General features: G+C 37.9%; 5 protein-coding genes across 7 annotated transcripts; 3 read left to right on the top strand and 2 right to left on the bottom strand.

Annotated features, from left to right (window-relative positions):
* The first annotated feature begins 5,902 nt into the window (after positions 1–5,902).
* LOC106316747 lies at positions 5,903–6,499 on the top strand. The gene has a single exon (XM_013754621.1). It carries the CDS (start codon positions 5,960–5,962, stop codon positions 6,341–6,343), a length of 384 nt encoding a protein of 127 aa, XP_013610075.1. The 5' UTR covers positions 5,903–5,959; the 3' UTR covers positions 6,344–6,499.
* Positions 6,500–6,800: 301 nt separating this feature from the next.
* LOC106318625 lies at positions 6,801–10,154 on the top strand. 3 transcript variants are annotated; one of them, XM_013756684.1, is made up of 13 exons: positions 6,801–7,330; positions 7,395–7,546; positions 7,650–7,727; positions 7,826–7,905; positions 8,064–8,148; positions 8,234–8,650; positions 8,742–8,849; positions 8,946–9,013; positions 9,111–9,198; positions 9,280–9,351; positions 9,437–9,490; positions 9,644–9,734; positions 10,004–10,154. In XM_013756684.1, exons 1-12 carry the CDS (start codon positions 6,907–6,909, stop codon positions 9,704–9,706), a joined length of 1,689 nt encoding a protein of 562 aa, XP_013612138.1. In that variant the 5' UTR covers positions 6,801–6,906; the 3' UTR covers positions 9,707–9,734; positions 10,004–10,154. The 3 variants fall into 3 exon arrangements, 2 of the variants coding, with proteins under 2 accessions (XP_013612138.1, XP_013612137.1); XR_001265334.1 differs by having other exon boundaries at positions 9,280–9,490; XM_013756683.1 differs by lacking the exon at positions 10,004–10,154 and having other exon boundaries at positions 9,280–9,490; positions 9,644–9,976.
* A 187-nt stretch (positions 10,155–10,341) lies between these two features.
* Positions 10,342–12,887, top strand: LOC106318626 (UDP-glucose 4-epimerase 4). The gene is made up of 9 exons (XM_013756685.1): positions 10,342–10,600; positions 10,749–10,798; positions 10,967–11,102; positions 11,188–11,289; positions 11,363–11,590; positions 11,878–11,956; positions 12,055–12,137; positions 12,257–12,348; positions 12,436–12,887. The coding sequence occupies exons 1-9, from the start codon at positions 10,418–10,420 to the stop codon at positions 12,518–12,520; spliced, it is 1,038 nt and encodes a 345-aa protein (XP_013612139.1). The 5' UTR covers positions 10,342–10,417; the 3' UTR covers positions 12,521–12,887.
* Positions 12,888–13,387: 500 nt separating this feature from the next.
* Positions 13,388–14,809, bottom strand: LOC106313752 (collagen alpha-5(IV) chain). The gene has a single exon (XM_013751654.1). The coding sequence runs from the start codon at positions 14,671–14,673 to the stop codon at positions 13,630–13,632; it is 1,044 nt and encodes a 347-aa protein (XP_013607108.1). The 5' UTR covers positions 14,674–14,809; the 3' UTR covers positions 13,388–13,629.
* Positions 14,810–15,267: 458 nt separating this feature from the next.
* Positions 15,268–17,115, bottom strand: LOC106313128 (phosphatidylinositol 4-kinase gamma 2-like). The gene is made up of 2 exons (XM_013750869.1): positions 15,901–17,115; positions 15,268–15,823 (listed from the first exon to the last, which is right to left on the bottom strand). Exons 1-2 carry the CDS (start codon positions 17,113–17,115, stop codon positions 15,446–15,448), a joined length of 1,593 nt encoding a protein of 530 aa, XP_013606323.1. The 3' UTR covers positions 15,268–15,445.
* Between the last annotated feature and the right edge of the window lie 846 nt (positions 17,116–17,961).

Here is a 17,961-nt window from a genome sequence, read left to right as displayed (position 1 = left end):
TCTGTAATAAAAACCTCAATGAAAGATAATTTATAGTACTAGTTTTAATATTTGTATATATTTGTATTCTCTCTATTTCATTACTATTAAATTTTATATTTTATATAAAAACAAAAAACACGATTAATTCTATTTATTTATTTATGACATTTTGTGAACGGAATCGTAAGCTTCCAACGTGTTTTTAAATACGATATTTTGGAAGCGAGATTCCGCAAGCTTTCACAAAGTTCTGATTCTGATTTCGGTTCCGAATCGGGAAGCGGACGTCTGATGAAGCTTCCTTGCTTTTTAACGAATATCTCATTGATTTTTTCTATGTTTTTGTCAGTTCAGGAAACATAATATATAAGAAAAAGAAAACTCTAAAACGCTTATATAAGTATATTATGTTTGATTGACTTATGGAGATATAAAATTATACGAGATATTTTACTATAACATAAAAATTATATGTGTTCATTAGCAGGAACGAGTAACTAGCCAAAAACACCAAATACTTATTTTTATTTAATACTAGGGGTGTTCCGGCGCGTAGCGCCGGGTTTGAACGTTGTTTTGTCTTTTGAATTCAATTGGTTTCATTTTCATTTGTTAGTTGTTAGTCCAATCGACATAGAATTATTAATTTTTGACAATTAAAAATTGAGAATCCTGGCCTAATAATAGATTTTATGAGTGCATGTTAGAATATTTCAGGCCTTGAGTCCTTAGCTTTCGAAGTTATGTCAATGCAGTTTTGACTCCTGCTAAGTGAAAATGTTAAAAGTTTTTAGTAATGTGGGTGATACATCTTATTGGTTTAGGATTGTTTTTTTATAGGGGATGTGTTTTTTTTTTTAAAGTTTATTGGCTTATCCTAAACGGAAATTTGATCGTAGGAGTGATAATAAATTTCAAAAGTATAGCAAACAATAATTTTAAAAAAATATATCATGATAGAAGAAATGTAAATTCAAATTTTGTCTTTAAAAAGTCAAGTAAACAATGACATATTTTTTTATTGAATAATGTAGTCGGCAAATTTCTCAACTCTTGTGAAGTAGTAACAATCCAGATAAATCTCTATTTATATAGGGGATGGTACACTCATAAAGTTTTCTTTCAGTGTATTTGATTTGAGAATTGTAACAACACTTTATATCATTTGATCATCTATAAACACATTAATCATCACAAAATTATTTAATAATCAAACCAACAGTACTTAGTTATGTACCTTTAGTCCGAAGTAGCGAGCCTTACCAAATGAGACAAAAAATCTTCAAGACACGAAAACTGATTCAATAAAATCTTTTGAAACTCTTCACTATCATCTTATTATTTAAAATTGATTTGTGTACAAATCAATGTGGTTGCTTAACCAATTGAAGAGAATGAGGTCAATGTGTCTTAATTTTAGTACGTCAATAGAAGTGACTATAATTTCAATTTAAATATCAATTACGGTGGAGAACTTTTATGGTACGAGTCTGGTTTCTTCGTTTCTGTGAGTGTCTCATGTTTGGGTCCGGCTTGTGGGCCAACGCATGTGTTGGTTTGATGTCACATAACGGGTTGTAAGACAAAATTTGAATTTGGATTTGAATTCCATGTGTTGGTTTGAAAGTCAACCATATGCAAATGTTAGAAGGTTGTACATTTGTAATACATAAAGCAGTCGAATTGTTTGGATTTACCAAGCGGTGTTGCACCATTGTAATTTGGGGTTGATCTTGTCGACATAACTTTACGACTTTGTGTGGGTTTGGTAAGTGCTTATTCCTTCATTGATTTGGGTATATCGTAAACTGTATTTCATATTGATCTCATAACTGGGAACTGTATTTCATATTGATCTCATAACTGGGTACTTTGTTATATCAAATTAGATGTGTTTTTTTTTTTAATATCAAAGTTTTGCTTGGATCATGCAGTCAAGTTGAATTTAGTAATTATAATAAATATTGTTTACAGAAACATGAATTCATATAAAAGTTAGAAGAAGACACTATTATTATTAATTTTTCTAATTATTAATTTTCTTTTTACTGCAAAAAAAACAATTTTTTTACTAAAATAATAATTATCTTTATTTTGATCCGGCAAATTAAATATTATTTTGTATATGATTTACGAATTGTGATAGTTATTAATATAAGCACATTTTCATATTATTCAAATTTTAAAAAACTACATTTTATTCTGAATCAAATTTAACATTTTATTCAAAAAAATAATAATATAAGCACAATTACGTATTATTATACACCTACATAGAAGATAAACACATATCTATAATTGACTTGAGGATGATTGTAGAAACATTTCTGAGACCATCACTTGTGCCCACATATCCCGCCGCTATTATTTGTATTGGAAATTTTATAGGAAACAAATAACTGTTTATAGGTCCCATCAGGTCAAACAATTACGTACTAAGAAATTAAAACCTACCTTACCACAACTTCAATAAGATGAGCCCTTCGGGATTTAAGAACTAAAGGAAGTTCGGACTGAAGATTACGGAGGATGAAACCACATTCCGTGCATGTTCGCCAGGTTCTAGAAGATACACTACATGTGGAAGTATAACCATTTATCCTATAATCCAATTGATCAAATCAAGAGATAACAAAATCCTGATGAACCAGCATCAATGAAGAGGATGATGAATACAGAGATGGAACGAATGAAATCTTGGTAAAGTTGATCATCAAAATCAGGAAGAGTAGCTTCTTCTTGTATAGATTATTGGAGTCGATGTAAAACTCCACTTGGTTGCTGGAAAAAGGAGCAAAGGCAGAGGTACCAACAGCTTCAGTAATGACAACATTTGCTGCTTGTTGGAGATAAGTTATGTTGTTGGCATTTTTACTGTGAAACAGAGCTTGTCTCTCCTGACTTCCATCAAAGTTTTTTTGCAATCCTAGCATTTGCAGGTTCACTGCAACGTTGTTGAAACAATTGACACAGTTACAACCATCACAATATGTTCCGGACACAAAGCATTCACAGTAAATGAAAAGATACATCAGAATGCAAGTTTACAGAGTTTTAAAAGTTACCAGAATTTGTAGGAACGGCAGGAGATAAGAGGAAATTATGACCGTAGAGATGATAGGGAAGACTTACAGTTTCAAGCAGCGTGAGTGTTTACAATTGCAATGTTTTTTTCTTTTGAGAGGTTTCAATGTTTCAACTTTCATCTCTACCTTTCACAATAGGCGTTGTTGTACATTTTGGAGATTTCAGCTTTCTGACCAAAAAGAAAACAAAGGCAAAATTAAATGAAAAAGAGTTCAAATTCAAAAATCTTTGAGGTGATAGTAATATCAAAGTGAATAAGAGATTCTAAGAAGCATTAGTCTTTGGACATAAACTAACAAAACTTAGTTTCAAGAAATAGTTTTAAAAGGTTGAAGATTCAACTATTTCGATCATCTTTAATCAAACATCTGCAAATCCAATTGCTAAAAATTTTAGTTTTCTTCATAACAATTTAAACATGTCTGGAAGAGGCAAGAACGTTGCAGTGGTGAGGGTAATGGGGATATTCATTCCTACTTATACGAGTTCGATTTCAAGAGCGAAGAAAAGATTGTGGTGTATTAAATGTTACTTAATGGGAGGGATGCGCCTTAAGCTTTAAAGTGTGCTCTTAAAGAGAAAACGTTAATTCTAAGGGAGGCGTTACAGTGGAAGCTTCAGGAAGGGAGGGGGAAGCAAGGGACGCGAGAAGAAGAAGAGGATGGATGGGTGCTAGAGTTGAGTTGGACCACGGTACAGTATATCATCATAAAGTCCAAACTCTTCTTCAAAAACATTGCTTTCAGTACAATTAAGTGGGTCCATCAATAGATTTCATAGAAATGAAAGCAGCGTGTTTTGTTCAGAAAGAGATGCTGATGTGTCAACATTTGCCTCTACCTCCCTAATGACGTGGACGCATGAGAAAAAACTCAAAGCTAACTTTATTGTATAAGATTTGTTTTATATTTGCAAGTAATTTAAATATATTACTTAGTACCAGTCAAAGCAAATACCCGACTATATGGATCAGCTACATACCAAATAGGGAATTCGAGACAAGTTACAAGTAATCATGCCCACTCCTACAAGTAGGCTACTACTATCACTAAATCTTGGACAATAGTATATGCTACTTTCATTTCACGTGAAAATAGAGGCTTCAGTTTCGGCCTAATAAATTACATTATAGCCCATTTTTGTTAATTTATTTCTCTGGAGTTTACTATGCAGTCTACACGTATGACATCAGGCTATTTAATTATTAGATCATGGCCTGAAAGTCATACCTAAAATCTTGAACTTGTCTCCCTACATTTCATTAATTTTCGGTGTGGTCTATGAGATATGTACATTAGTATATTTGTAATCGAGTGAAAGCTTGAAAGAACATCCAAATATTAAATTTACTAGAAACAATATATCAGGGAGATGGGCATCATAAATTTCAACTTGTACATAGTAAAACACTTAAAATTCAAAATTTATTTTCTTTTAATGTTCAGTGCTTCTGCATGTAAATTTCGGAGGGTATATCAGTGTTCACATTTGGTCCAAGCATGTGATCGGGTTTTCACATTGACGAAAAAGTCATCAAAAAAGTCTTTGGGTTTGAATTACATTCATTCTTGCTCTTTAAACACTTTTGGGTTAAAATTAAAACAAAAGCATTAAACCTATATTACAAGCTGCGTCTCAAAAGTCTTTGCATAGTGTCCGTGACACTGTCGGGCAACAGGTTCCGAACGGTTGATATTGACGTTAACCTAACGGTTGTCTTTTTGTGACGGTTGTCTTCGTTTGTGTGAATTATTCAATAAAAAACGACTTATTCTTGGGTTCACTTTTATCTTCGTTTGTGTGAATTATTCAATAAAAAACGCTTTATTCTAGGTTTACCAACCAATAGAATTGTGTTATTTTATATTCAATATCTTTTAAAAAATAAAATAAAATATTGTCAAATTATATTATGTTTTTAAAATTAAAAGGTAAAAAGAAATAATAAAAAAATAATAGTAATTACAAAAAAAATATTTTTAACGTCGTCAGCAAAACATTAAATGCTAAATCCTAATCCCTAAACCCTAAATCCTAAATCCTAAACCCTAAATCCTAAATCCTAAACCCTTGGGTAAACCCTGAACTCTAAGATAAATCCTAAACTCTAAATCAAAATCACTAAACACTAAAACACTCAAGGGTTTAGAGTTTTACTGTTTAGTGTTTTTATTTAAAGTTTATGATTTATCCAAGGGTTTACCCAAAGGTTTAGAGTTTACCCAAGGGTTTAGGGTTCACGATTTAGGGTTTAAGGATTAGGATTTAGCGTTTAGTGTTTTGCTGACGACGTTTAAAAATAATTTTTTTAATTCTTTTTTTCTGTAACTACCATTTTTTTTATCTTGTTTATTTTAAAAACATAATATAATTTGGTAATATTTTGTTTCATTTTTAAAAGATATCGAATTTAAAATAATGAAATTCTATTGGTTGATGAACCTCTAGGCTCACCTAAGGGGTGAACCCAAAGAATAAGTCACAAAAAACGGTCTAAAGTTTCATATTTATTTATCATTCTATGACCCAGTTGATTGATCAACATGTCGATACGTTAAATGCAGTGTTTATTTGGATTTTTATATATAACATTAAATAGATTTATAATTGAAAGAAACAAATATGTTGTATCCTTACGATATAAATAATTGAGTTTTTAAAATGTACGTGTTCTTGATTATATATTTTAAGTTTTGAATTCTTTAATATGTCATTGTCGCCAAGAGTAATTATGAGAGTTGTTGGGAAAATTTTAAAGGCTTTTTGGAAGACAAATCAGTAAGAAGATTTGATGGTATTAAATTATTTGGCCCCCTATATATAACAGGTGTTTTCACACTCATGGCAATCACTTATTGTCAAAGAAAAAGAGAAATAAGTCCGTTTGTTTATGACCTTGAGATTTGTCTTTTTTTTTTTTTTGGTAATAATGGGGAACTGCATGGAGCGGTGGATGCAAGGAGAAGGAGAAGAAGGAAAGATGGAGGCAAAAGAGTCATTCAAACTTGATGGTGATGATGATGACCAAGATGGACGTCAAGGTGGAACGAAGGTGAAGATAGTGCTTACAAGACATGAATTGGATATGTTTTTGCTTCAGATGAATAGGAATCATGATGGAAACTTGATGATGACAAAGGATGTTATGGTAGAGCTAGAGAAGAGAATCATAAAACCGACATCATATTTATCATCATCACCATCATCGATGGCGTGGGAACCGTCTTTAGAGAGCATCTTCGAGTGCCCCGAAGTTCAAGAGATGGATAGATGAAGATGCTATGACGATCTAAATTGCATTGTGTTAAATCACGGTGATCGGAAATTATATAATTAACATTTTTGCATCACTCTATGTTTTTAGATAGATATTTTTTGTTAGACTAGACTCGAGGTCGATATCGTACCATATATATTAAGATCTTTAATCTATCAAGAAATATAAAATTAATGTGGTTGCTTTCATTATTACGTTAGCTACAGTACGTTTGGATAATATACGAAAATCGGGGGTGTAGCTCATATGGTAGAGCGCTCGCTTTGCATGCGAGAGGCACGGTGTTCGATTATCGCACCTTCAAATATTTTAATCGGTTAATTAATTTTTGATTTAACAAAGCATTTCCCATGCTGAACCGTCGGATTCTTCCTTATTGCCTCTATCGAAAAATCAACGGCGCAGAATCAAACTAAGAAACAGATTGAGATATAAAATAAAAGAATCATATGAGACCGTTGGTCTCTCTCCTTCCCTCTTTCTCAGCCTCTCGTTCCTCATCTAAGTGTAGAAGTGAACCGCCGGTGACTTTCGCTTTCTTTTAATTCCCGATTAAAACAATGAGCAGTCAGTTAGTTTCTTCCGTATTCTCCGGAATACATCGCATACCTAACCGTCACGAGACTCATTCTCTCCTTCGCTCAATTCTCTTCATCCACGGGAACAAACCGGCCTGTTTTGATCGTCGACGACCGATTCTGCATTCTTCCTACGGATATCGGAACGGATACAGAGTCGGCGCCGCGGCTGATGTTTCGGAAACGCCTTCGTCGTCTCTTCTCGACGACGAGCTAGTGAGCAGTGTATCCGCCGTTAGGGATGCGGACGAAGCGCTCGAGATGATTAGTGATCGGTTCGGAACGAATCGCGGCGGAGTAGTTGAAATCGAAGATTGCCGCTCGATAATCTCGGCTGCTGTGAGCCGCGGCAATGTCGAGCTTGCCTTGTCGATTTTCTACGCCATGCGAGCGAGTTTCGATTTAGGTAAGGAGTTTCTGTGATTGTTTGATTAAGCAAGTTTATGAGTGGTTGTGTGTGTGTTTCGCAGGTGGGAGTGAAGTTGATCGATGGAGATGGTCAAGGCCTGATGTAGTGGTCTACACGATGTTGGTCAATGGACTTGCTGCTTCCTTGAGGGTTTCTGATTCTCTAAAGATCATTAGAGATATTTGCCGCGTTGGAATCTCCCCTGCTGAGGAGGTAACGTACTCTAGTTTCTGCAATAGTTATGATTCCATTAGGTAGGGGTTAATGGATTATGTTTAAGCATGATATAATCGAATATACATTGGTATTGATATAGGTTCCCTTTGGTAAAGTTGTGAGATGTCCAAGCTGTTTGATTGCCATTGCTGTTGCACAACCCCAGCATGGAGTTCAGGTAATCATTGATCTCTATCTGATCTATTCCTCAGTGTTTAACCTATCTTTTTAAGAATAATAATAATAATACGAGTTTTTCTCTGATTATGTTTCTAGATTGTCTCCTGTGCTAAATGCCGATACCAATACGAGCTTTTCTCTGGTGACATTACCAGCATAGAATCAGAAGAGCTCGGGTTAGTTCTCTTTCAATATGTTTCTCTTTTCTGTTACATAGCTCTAGCGCTTGTTTTGGTTCAAGAGGCGGGTTGTGACCGGAAAAAAGATTGAAATGTGTGTGGTGTTGATGCTGAGATATTCACTTTTTCTAAGGAGCTCAATCTGCCGAACGCAGCAAAGACATTCCTCTGTGGGAAAAGGGGCTCAGACTCATCCAGATAAAGAAGAACAAAATCTCATCTTCTGTGCACTCTATTGTGGTAAAATCCCCATCAGTTTGTTTTTCAAAAGAATAAAAAATAATTGGATACAGCAGATAAGGTAACCGTTGCATTGAATTTTCAGGTACAAACTCCTTCAGGTACAGCACGAACGCACAGGTTTGCCACTGAGACAGCCGAGCTCCCTGCGCAAGAAGGAGAAAGAGTGACAATTGCATCTGCTGCTCCATCAGATGTTTACAGACAAGTGGGACCTTTCAAGTTTACCCCCAAATCTCCAAACCTTTACCCTGGAGAACCCATGAGCCTCACAAACCACAAGGACGGGCGAGAATCGCTTTTGCTAAGACCTCCCAGTAAAGAAGGAGATAAATCCTTGCAGCCCTCGTTTCTTATTCCTCTTCTTGCTGTTTTGGCTACCGGAGATGCTGCTTCTGGGATTATTGATCCCAGTTTGCCTCAGTTACTCTCAGTTGCTGCTGTTACGTCACTGGCAGTAGGAGCAACCCTTAATTCTTTCGTCCTTCCTCAGCTAAATCAGGTATCTGTTTGCTGTTGCATGGTTTGCGTTAAGAGAACATGTGTGTTGGCGTCTTGGGAATGAATTTTCATGATTCGTTTAACGGTTTCAGCTCGCTGAAAGGACAGTGGATGTGGTCGGTATAAAACAGCAACTTTTATCTCAGTATGATGTCCTCCAGCATCGCATTGGAGATCTAAAAGAAGCAACTGAGAAAGAGGTATTTAGTTCATGAGACAGACTTGTCAACCTTTTGAAACCCACACTATGTAACTAAAAATATATATATAACGAAACTTGTGCGTGTCCATTTTAGGTGTGGATGTTGGCTCGAATGTGCCAGCTCGAAAACAAAATATTAGCAGTGGGAGAGCCAGCGTACCGGTAAGGCCCATCTCAGATCATTCTAAGCTCATCATCTGGGAATTGTGAAACTAAGAAACATAAGTGGCATAACGTGTGTTATCATACTGAAATTTAGAACTCGAAGAGCAAGAGTAAAGAAAGTACGAGAAAGTCTGGAAAACTCCATAAAGGGAAGGATTGAGCTGATCGATAGCTATGCTAGAGTAAGTAAACGAAACAGCAACTTTTGTGTAAGTTCGTGTTCTGGTTGATTTTGTTTTCATTTTCGATTGACTTGTGTTTAGATATCATCAATGATTGAGATTGAGGTGGAAATGGACAGTGATGTTCTTGCAGCTGAGGCAGTGAACAATACTGTGAGTTACATCTATCAGTTAACTGTGAATATGGTGATTGTGATAGAATCTGAGGCTCAAGTAAAGGCTCCATTATTTTGCACAGGAAAACATTGCTCAACAGATAGAGCAGATCATGGAACTCGAAAACCTTGAAGAGGTAGATAGATACATAGTTCCAAAGTCACTTTACATCGGAATCAACTTATATAAATTAACTGCAATCTTCTAGTTTCATTTGGGACAAAACAGAGAATACTTGACTTGGTTGTTTAATGTGTTAACTTTGGTGTATATATGTTTAAAAATGCAGAAATGGAAATTACAGGCGGAGGCAAACGATGAAGCAGAGAGACTTCTCAGCTCTCAACCTTAAAACCTCTATGTATCAATAAGCAAAACGGGTGAGTAAATCATCAATCATGATCTTCATATGATAATCATCAATCATCACCATCACAACATACCTCATACTCATGGAAAGTAATCATCTTTCGGCGGCATATGTATGAGAATATGACATTAATAATGTCGTGGATTCGTCAATGATATGGAAATGTGGACGAATGTTGTGGCAATGTACACTTTCAATTACAAAATGTTAATAATTGGAATATTTTCACTATAAAATATGTTTAATATTTAATGTTTGAGCATCACATGGATGATACAGGTCAAAACTTCTGGAGCATCGCTAAAAGTTAAAAAGTTTCTTGTGTCGGTCGCTACAAGTTAATTTCTCTTTGCTAATTATAGATGTGTTATGTAATAAATATACTGTATAGTTTAATAATCACCGAATTATTTTTTTTCCCTTGTGCTCTTTTTTTTTATGTTCATGTTTATGCAAAGCTTTCTGGGTAATTAGTTGCCAAGCACGCAAAGCGCGACTTTCTCAAGAAATCGTGACATTTCATTAAAATATGTTTCCTATTAAAAGGGAAAAGGAAAAAGCCACGTGGCATCTCTTCTCTCAAGTCCTCTTTTTATACACAAACAAAAGAGGTTACTAGAGAAGCTTCTCTTTTGATTCTCTCTACTCTCTCTCTCTCTCTCTCTCTCTCTCTTCATCGCGTCTTGGAGCTCGATGGTGAAGAATATTCTGGTTACCGGCGGTGCTGGTTACATCGGAAGTCACGCGGTGCTTCAGCTTCTTCTCCGGGGTTATACAGCTGTCGTAATCGACAACCTGGACAATTCATCTTTGGTTTCGATCCAACGCGTCAAGGAGCTCGCCGGAGATCGTGGAGATAATCTCACATTCCACCAGGTTTGTCCATTTCTCCGTCTTGATGATTGAATTTGGGTGTGATCATGACCGAGAGAGTTTCTTTGTATCTCGATTTGCTTAGATTCCGGTTTGAATTGATTGATTGAAAATGTGTTATTTGTAATCTGAGAAATTTTGCAATCTGCAGGTGGACCTTTGCGATAAACCCGCGCTTGAGAGACTTTTCTCCCAATCCAAGTGAGTTCTTATAGCATTTCCACCCAATCAAATCTTCAAATCTTACGGATCTTTTAGTTTGATCAGAAAAGTTGAAAAAGAGAGAATCTCGTTGCCAGATCACAGATGTAGATTAAGATCTGATCTACATCGAATGATGATTCATCGCTCTTTGTGCGTGTAATGTAGGTTTGATGCAGTGATGCATTTTGCTGGATTGAAAGCAGTCGGGGAGAGCGTAGCCAAACCGCTTCTCTATTATAACAATAACTTGATTGGCACTATCACTCTCTTGGAAGTCATGGCCGCACACGGTTGTAAAAAAGTATGCCCCTTTTTTGTGGACTTGTGTTACTCCTGTGATGTGAAACATTGTATGTAACAACTCTATAACATGTTACTTGTATCAGCTTGTATTTTCATCGTCGGCTACTGTGTATGGCTGGCCAAAGGAGGTTCCTTGTACTGAAGAGTCCCCACTCTCCGGAATGAGCCCTTACGCTAGAACTAAGGTACTTTTCAAATGAACGCTTATTATTTTGTTGGTGTTTAATATCTGAAATGTTTGGTTCACTTTTCTCTCAGCTCTTCATTGAGGACATATGCCGTGATGTACAACGTGGTGATCCTGAATGGAGAATCATTATGCTCAGATACTTTAACCCTGTCGGTGCTCACCCTAGCGGTCGCATTGGTGAGGATCCTTGTGGCACTCCCAATAACCTCATGCCTTATGTCCAGCAAGTCGTTGTTGGCAGGCTTCCTAACCTCAAGATTTATGGAACCGACTATACCACTAAAGACGGCACCGGTGTAAGGCTTTTACGATAACATTTCTTTTAAATCCCTGCATCACTCTTATTATATATTAGACCTTATGGTTCTCCCACATGGATCATGTAATTTTGAATTTTTTTGTCCACTGATTGAGAATCCAAAGACATATTGGTAGTGTAATGGTGGCACTAGATGAGTTGGGTCGTCACTAGACTATTAAGCTTCATCATTGTCTTTGCTTCAGTACATAAAATGAGAATTGACCGTACACTTCACTTTGACTAATATCTTTGTGATGTAATAATCTTTGTTTCCAACTTCAGGTACGAGACTATATTCATGTTGTTGATCTAGCAGATGGCCATATATCTGCGCTTCAAAAGCTAGAAGATTCTGAAATAGGTAATGTTTGCTCAAAGTAGCTCAATGTCTCGACCAATACATATCTCTGCTTATATATATATATAAGTTCGGATGTTTTGACTTGGATCTTGTGGTAGGTTGCGAGGTATACAACCTAGGAACCGGAAAAGGAACAACGGTGTTGGAGATGGTTGATGCATTTGAAAAAGCTTCGGGAATGGTAACATCACTCCTCTCCTCTCTCTCTCTCTCTCTCTGACTACACACACAAAAAAACTTTTAGAGTGATTTAATCTATTACATTGCTTGGACTTGATAATGTGAAATCCTGTGGTACAGAAAATCCCAGTGGTGAAGGTTGGAAGAAGACCAGGTGATGCAGAGACGGTGTACGCATCAACCGAAAAAGCTGAACATGAACTTAACTGGAAGTAAGTAAAAGACCTTAGAATATGTTTTTAAATTTTTTTTTGGCAAAGCCCTCTTGTGGAAGAAACTAAAAATGTTTGTGTGGACAGGCCAAAGTATGGAATAGACGAGATGTGTAGGGACCAATGGAACTGGGCAAGCAATAATCCTCTCGGTTACGGTTCTTCACCATAAGACACAACTTAACTGAAAATGCTAAATCCAACACAGACTCCATTCTTTTTCTTGGTTATTTATGTTACACACCGCTCGGATCCATATTCAATGCTCAGGTTTATTAAGCTTTTATAGGCAAAAAGACAGTGAGTAAGCTGCTTACTTGTCTATTCATATATGCTTTGCTTTCTCCTCTTGTAATTTTTATATATTTACAATCGCACGCTTAGGCTTAACTTAAGTGGATTCTTTTTTTTTATATTGGATTTGTATCATCTTCCTTAGGAAATTATTTGTTTTCGTGTTATTTATGGGATTATTATTTGTATTAAACAGGAACTGGATTAAGTATTTTTATTCGATTATGGGTTTCGTTTGTTTTGGATTATGTATACAGAATCTCTTGACTTTGTCATTTTCTTCCTTCATACAATAAATGCTATAAAGAGGACAGTGACCAAATGAGGCCCACAAATTGTCTTTTTATTTTGAATGAATTGTGGAAGCCCTATTAAAATGAAGAAAATTTATGAAAACAGTACAAAAAGATATATTGAAAAAATTACACAAATCTCAAGGATAGTGGGAGCTCTACAATGATGTGATTTCACTGTTCAAATGACTTTTTTCTTTATTTCTTTATCCTTTCTTTGACTTCTTGATATTACAAATTCAAAATCAAAAGATCTACTCAAATAAAAAAAGACAACACTATAAAGAACAAAACAAATTCAAAAGTTGGTTACTTAATTTTTGGTATATTCTCCTGCTTTATGAACACTAAACACTCTTAGATGAGAAGATATGCAAAATGAAATTTCACTTTTTCAAATATTCAAAGTTATGTGCAGAACCCACTTCACCCACTCACCCTCGAACATCAAATTAAAAAGAAATCCAGCCTTGCTCCCAGAATACCCAGCTTTTTGGGATCATTACAAGGCGATAGAATTCTTACCATATTTGCATGAACAACACTAATACACTATGAACTTACTCGTTTAAATAGGAAAATTACGTTTTTTACAATTTCTAATTAATTTTCTCAAACGTAGCAGAAACCAAATTAGGGACAAAAAAAAACTAAAAAAGAGAGAAAAAGAAAATAATAATAATAGGGAAATTAATCAGCAATGGAGGCCCAAGACGGAGCCATCGACTATAGAGACGGTAACCCGACAATCTGATTTAGCAACCACGTGATGTGTAAGCACGTTCAGTACTTTGACCCGACCCGCTAACTCCATCCTCGACTCTATCTCCATCGTTGGTCCGACCCGGCTCGCATACCCGTAACCTGGATTCGCATATCCATCCCCCACTGTTGGCCCCGTCACTCCTCCGAATCCCACCGGCGTACCTGGCGGAGCTCCGGTTCCCGGAAATCCCGGAGGAGCTCCGATCCCTGGAAATCCTGGAGGAGCTCCGACGCCTGGAAAACCCGGTGGACCCATATTCCTCGGAAAACCCGACCCGGGATTCCCTGGAACCACCGGAGAGCCTGGAGATATCGGAGGATTCCCTGGAAACTCCGGCGAGCCTGGATTTCTCGGCGTAATCGGAGATCCTGGGTCTCTGGGGAAATCCGGAGAACCGGGCTTACTCGGAGGACCCGGATTCCCTGGAAACTCCGGCGTTTCTGGATCTCCGGGAAAGTCCGGCGAATCTGGTATCCTCGGAGAACCCGGAGTTACAGTGAAATCCGGAGAACCGGGCATTGCGGGAGAATCTGGAACCACGGCAGCAGAGACGGTTGCTATGGCGGAGGAGGAGGAAGAAGGAGAAATGGGGAAAGACTGAACGGTGAAAGTGGCGGCCATGTACTGAGTCCTCCCAGACTCAATTTTACCGGCGGGTATAAACATAAACCCGACTCGGTTACCCGAGTAAAGGAGCTGAATGGAGCTGTCGTAGTGAGAGAAAGCGGCGCGGTTAGGGTTTCTAATGGCGACGTACTGAGAGAATGTGAAGTTAGCAGTGTTGTTGGAGACGGCGAAGGACGGGAGCTGGACGGCGTTGACGAAGATCTTGGGGTCTTTTGGCTTGAAGACGGTGAAGTAAACGATGAGGAAGACGGCGAGTAGGAATAGCAAGAAGACGGTGGCGACAGCGCAAGAAGCTAGATTTGTTCGGTTTGAAGGACGACGATGACCACCGTGAGGCTTGGCCATTGCTCGAGATCGGAGAGTGTTTGGAGATGAAGATAGAGAGTGATAGTGAGACGGAGTAGTGTGAGGGTTTGTTATTATTAATGCAGAGCGAACTAAAAGCTATGGACTTTTTATTATCATCATGCTTTAAAGACAACAGACAACAGACAACACACATTTAAGACTTCATTTACATATTTTCATATCGCTTATTACATTAATCAAGAATGTTTTTAATTTTATGTTATACAAAGATTCCAAAGTCACATGATCTTTTCTTGTTTGTATATTTTTTCCACGTTGGAGTGGGTGAGAGACGCTCTAAAATTAAATTTTCAGCGAGATTTGATTTTATGGTTCACCACTTGTGTAATTTTGTGTTTTTCCTTTGTCATCAATAAGCACACTCGGTGAAATTATGTTACTTTAGTAGTTCAGTTGCATCCAGCTTGCAAAAATAATTACCTTTAAACAGAAATGACAGAAAAGCCCCTAATACTAGTTACTGGGTCCCTAATCTTGTCCAGGCCCATAGGACAAAATAGCCCATTGTTTGAATCTACATTTTCAATACATTTTCATTTCACTTATTTAGTATCCTTTACAGATCAATAATAATACACTCAAACGGTTTTATTTATTAAGCTTTAGGATAGCCAACACAAAAGCTTAAAAGGCTTCGTTCATGGAAGAAAAAAATTATCCATGAAGAGCCTATCAACGTTTTTCTCAACCATAAACATACATAGATTACATACAAGAACACCATACTTTACTATGTACTTTGAAAAGTTTACTTAATTAGCTCATCCAGACGACGTTCCATGGCCATAGAGACAGCTTCAAGGAACGTCGCCTCGCTTGAAGCAGGTAACACCGAGTTATGAGCTTCTCTCACTATCTCTTCAATAGCAGAGTCTTTGTTCACCGTTTCTCTGCACATCATGCTTCCAATTTGATACGGCGTTAGGTTTCTCTCAACGCCTTTCTTAAGAAGCATCGTGGAGATACGCAGCGTGCGTGCGACAGCTTCAGGGACGTCCCAACCGTTGAGTTGCAAAAGCGCAATGTCTTGTTCAGCGTCTAGCGAGTCTATGTAGTCAAGAGTGTCTTCAGAAAAGGGGACTTTTGCTTGCGGCCAGTAAAGCCACTCGAACGTGCAATCTTCAAACTGCAGAGACCCATTTCAATAACTAACTTGGTTCCACTTCTAAAATACTTGGAAGGTCAGTGATGAAGATTACTTACATTCTCAGGCAAGCAGTAGCCATGATCAATTGGGATTAGAACGGTTCTGCTGTCTTCGCCTTTCCCGGTCAATATGTTTCCGGCATGTCGGTCAGCGTTTGCCATTCTGATGTCAAAGACGCTTATCTTATGCACTTGTTCCACAGGAAAAGATCCAGGGCCAATGTCTTCGCAGCTCCCATCGTTCTTCATGAACATTTGCAAAGAACCAACTTTGGCATCTTTTGTACAACAACTGCTGACTCCCTTTGGGTTATTATACACTTTGTGAAAGCTTCTTACCATAGCGGTTGGTGGCACTCCAGCAAAACCCTTAACTTGTGAACGGGGTCCGCTTTTAGGATGATCTAACAAGTAAGCTGCAACTTCTCTAATAGCCCCTTCTCCCACTCTAGTACCTCTCTTCAGTCCCTGACCGTCAGATGAGAAAGGAAGCTGCTGAGGATTGTTGACAGCCATAGGTTCCTCGTCCATGGGCTTGAAGACAGACACGTAGCTCAGACCGGTAGAATCTTGCATCAAGTAGGTCCCTCCCGTTCCCTCAGCTGATCTCACAGGTGGATTACCTTTGTTTAACCCATCAACCGTCCGGCCAATCATATCCTCGATAGCCTGAGGCAACTTCACAGCGGGATTGAGAAGCAGAGGTTCTAACAAGAAGTCTTTCACCGTCTTCTTAAGCAGCAAGTGGATAACAGAGTTTCCATCTTTGCAAATCCCACCTAAGACTCTGTTATCATCAAGCTTCTCCCCTCTAAAGAAGATCTCTTGATCATCAACATCAAGAAACCCTTTGTTACCTTCTTTGGAGATCCGCTTCTTGAGATACCCAACGTCCCTACGGCGATCCACATGGAAGTCAAAGGCTTTACCGCAGGCAGTGACGACAGTGACGAGGAGAGGGTCACAGAGCTTCTTAAGCACCAAATGCAAGACGCTATTATCTGTGACGCCGTAGTCCCTGGCACGAGACGCGTTTCTGGCGAGCTCTCTACCGCAGAAGACGAGTCTCTGCCTGGTAACGCGAAACTCATTGCATACGGTCTGGATCTTGAGTTTGAGATCGGCGATTGAATCGGAGTCGAGGATGAGCATAGGCATGGTGGTAGAATCAGAAATACGAAGGAACACCAAAATCGATTTGACTGAGTAGTGAGCAAACGAAAACCCTAATCCTCTTTGAATTGGGGTTAATGCAACATCAGCAACAGACATTTCCTAAAAAAAAAAAGCTAGCTCTCTAATCTAAACATAAGGATCTTCTCGAACGGGCATCGATGAGAGACACCCCTCCCTGTGAATCAATCGTACGACCCAAACCCCCAACTAACAAAAAAAGAACTAACAGAGAGACTTAAACAAGGACAAATCCTACAGATTCTATAGGAAAATGGAGAATCGATGGAGTTGCAAACCACGAATTTAAAGAAGTGATCTTCGGAGATTATTAACTTTTTTTTTTTTTTTTTTTTTTAAGATGGAAGCCGTTGTTTCTTTTAATAGACGCCCGCTCCTTAGCCTTTTCCGGATTGGCTTCTCTTTTTTTTCTTCTAATTTAACGCCGTTAGTCTTACATCCCCACGACCGTTTGTTCCCTATCATACAAAAGAATTATTAATAGCATTAAATTTACCTTCCAAGTTTCCTTTTTTTCTTACGTGGAGTTGATAACCTTTTTCTAAGAGCAACCACATTGAAGGTTGTATTGGGGTTCATGGGCTCGGGTTCATAGGCCCGAATAGAAAAAAAAATGTTTAAATAGAGTTATTTCCGCGATCCGCGTCTTACGAGTGACTCGGTATGAGGCGGGTTCACGCCAGGTGTCACGGTTCCATTGGCGCCGCGTTGTTGACGTCACGACGACGAAAGGGGAGAGAAATTCATTTTCTCATTTTCCAGAAAAGACTAGGGTTTTCTTCTGAGAGGCGATATCTCTTGCGATTTTGATCTTTCTTCACTTTTCTCCACTTTTCTCCATCGAATCGACGACGGAGTGTCTCCTCGACGAGAATAGGTCAGTGTCGAGTCAATTTCCCGTTAGATCGAAGCGTTTTGATGTCG

Source organism: Brassica oleracea, chromosome C9 (assembly GCF_000695525.1).
Source record: "Brassica oleracea var. oleracea cultivar TO1000 chromosome C9, BOL, whole genome shotgun sequence".
In the NCBI taxonomy this organism is placed as follows: Eukaryota; Viridiplantae; Streptophyta; class Magnoliopsida; order Brassicales; family Brassicaceae; genus Brassica; species Brassica oleracea.
Note: the sequence above shows the minus strand (reverse complement) of the source record. Positions and strands in the feature narration are given on the sequence as shown.

Bases quoted from the DNA above. Each gene is read 5' to 3' on its own strand.
- LOC106316747 (XM_013754621.1), top strand. From the start codon at position 5,960: ATGACCTTGAGATTTGTCTTTTTTTTTTTTTTGGTAATAATGGGGAAC.
- LOC106313752 (XM_013751654.1), bottom strand. From the start codon at position 14,673: ATGGCCAAGCCTCACGGTGGTCATCGTCGTCCTTCAAACCGAACAAAT.
- LOC106318626 (XM_013756685.1), top strand. From the start codon at position 10,418: ATGGTGAAGAATATTCTGGTTACCGGCGGTGCTGGTTACATCGGAAGT. The intron at 11,290-11,362 runs GTACTTTTCAAA...CTTTTCTCTCAG, and splicing joins GCCCTTACGCTAGAACTAAG to CTCTTCATTGAGGACATATG. The intron at 12,349-12,435 runs GTAAGTAAAAGA...TTGTGTGGACAG, and splicing joins GAACATGAACTTAACTGGAA to GCCAAAGTATGGAATAGACG.
- LOC106313128 (XM_013750869.1), bottom strand. From the start codon at position 17,115: ATGTCTGTTGCTGATGTTGCATTAACCCCAATTCAAAGAGGATTAGGG. The intron at 15,824-15,900 runs GTAAGTAATCTT...GGGTCTCTGCAG, and splicing joins GCTACTGCTTGCCTGAGAAT to TTTGAAGATTGCACGTTCGA.
- LOC106318625 (XM_013756683.1), top strand. From the start codon at position 6,907: ATGAGCAGTCAGTTAGTTTCTTCCGTATTCTCCGGAATACATCGCATA. The intron at 7,728-7,825 runs GTAATCATTGAT...TTATGTTTCTAG, and splicing joins AACCCCAGCATGGAGTTCAG to ATTGTCTCCTGTGCTAAATG. The intron at 7,906-8,063 runs GTTAGTTCTCTT...TGCCGAACGCAG, and splicing joins ATAGAATCAGAAGAGCTCGG to CAAAGACATTCCTCTGTGGG.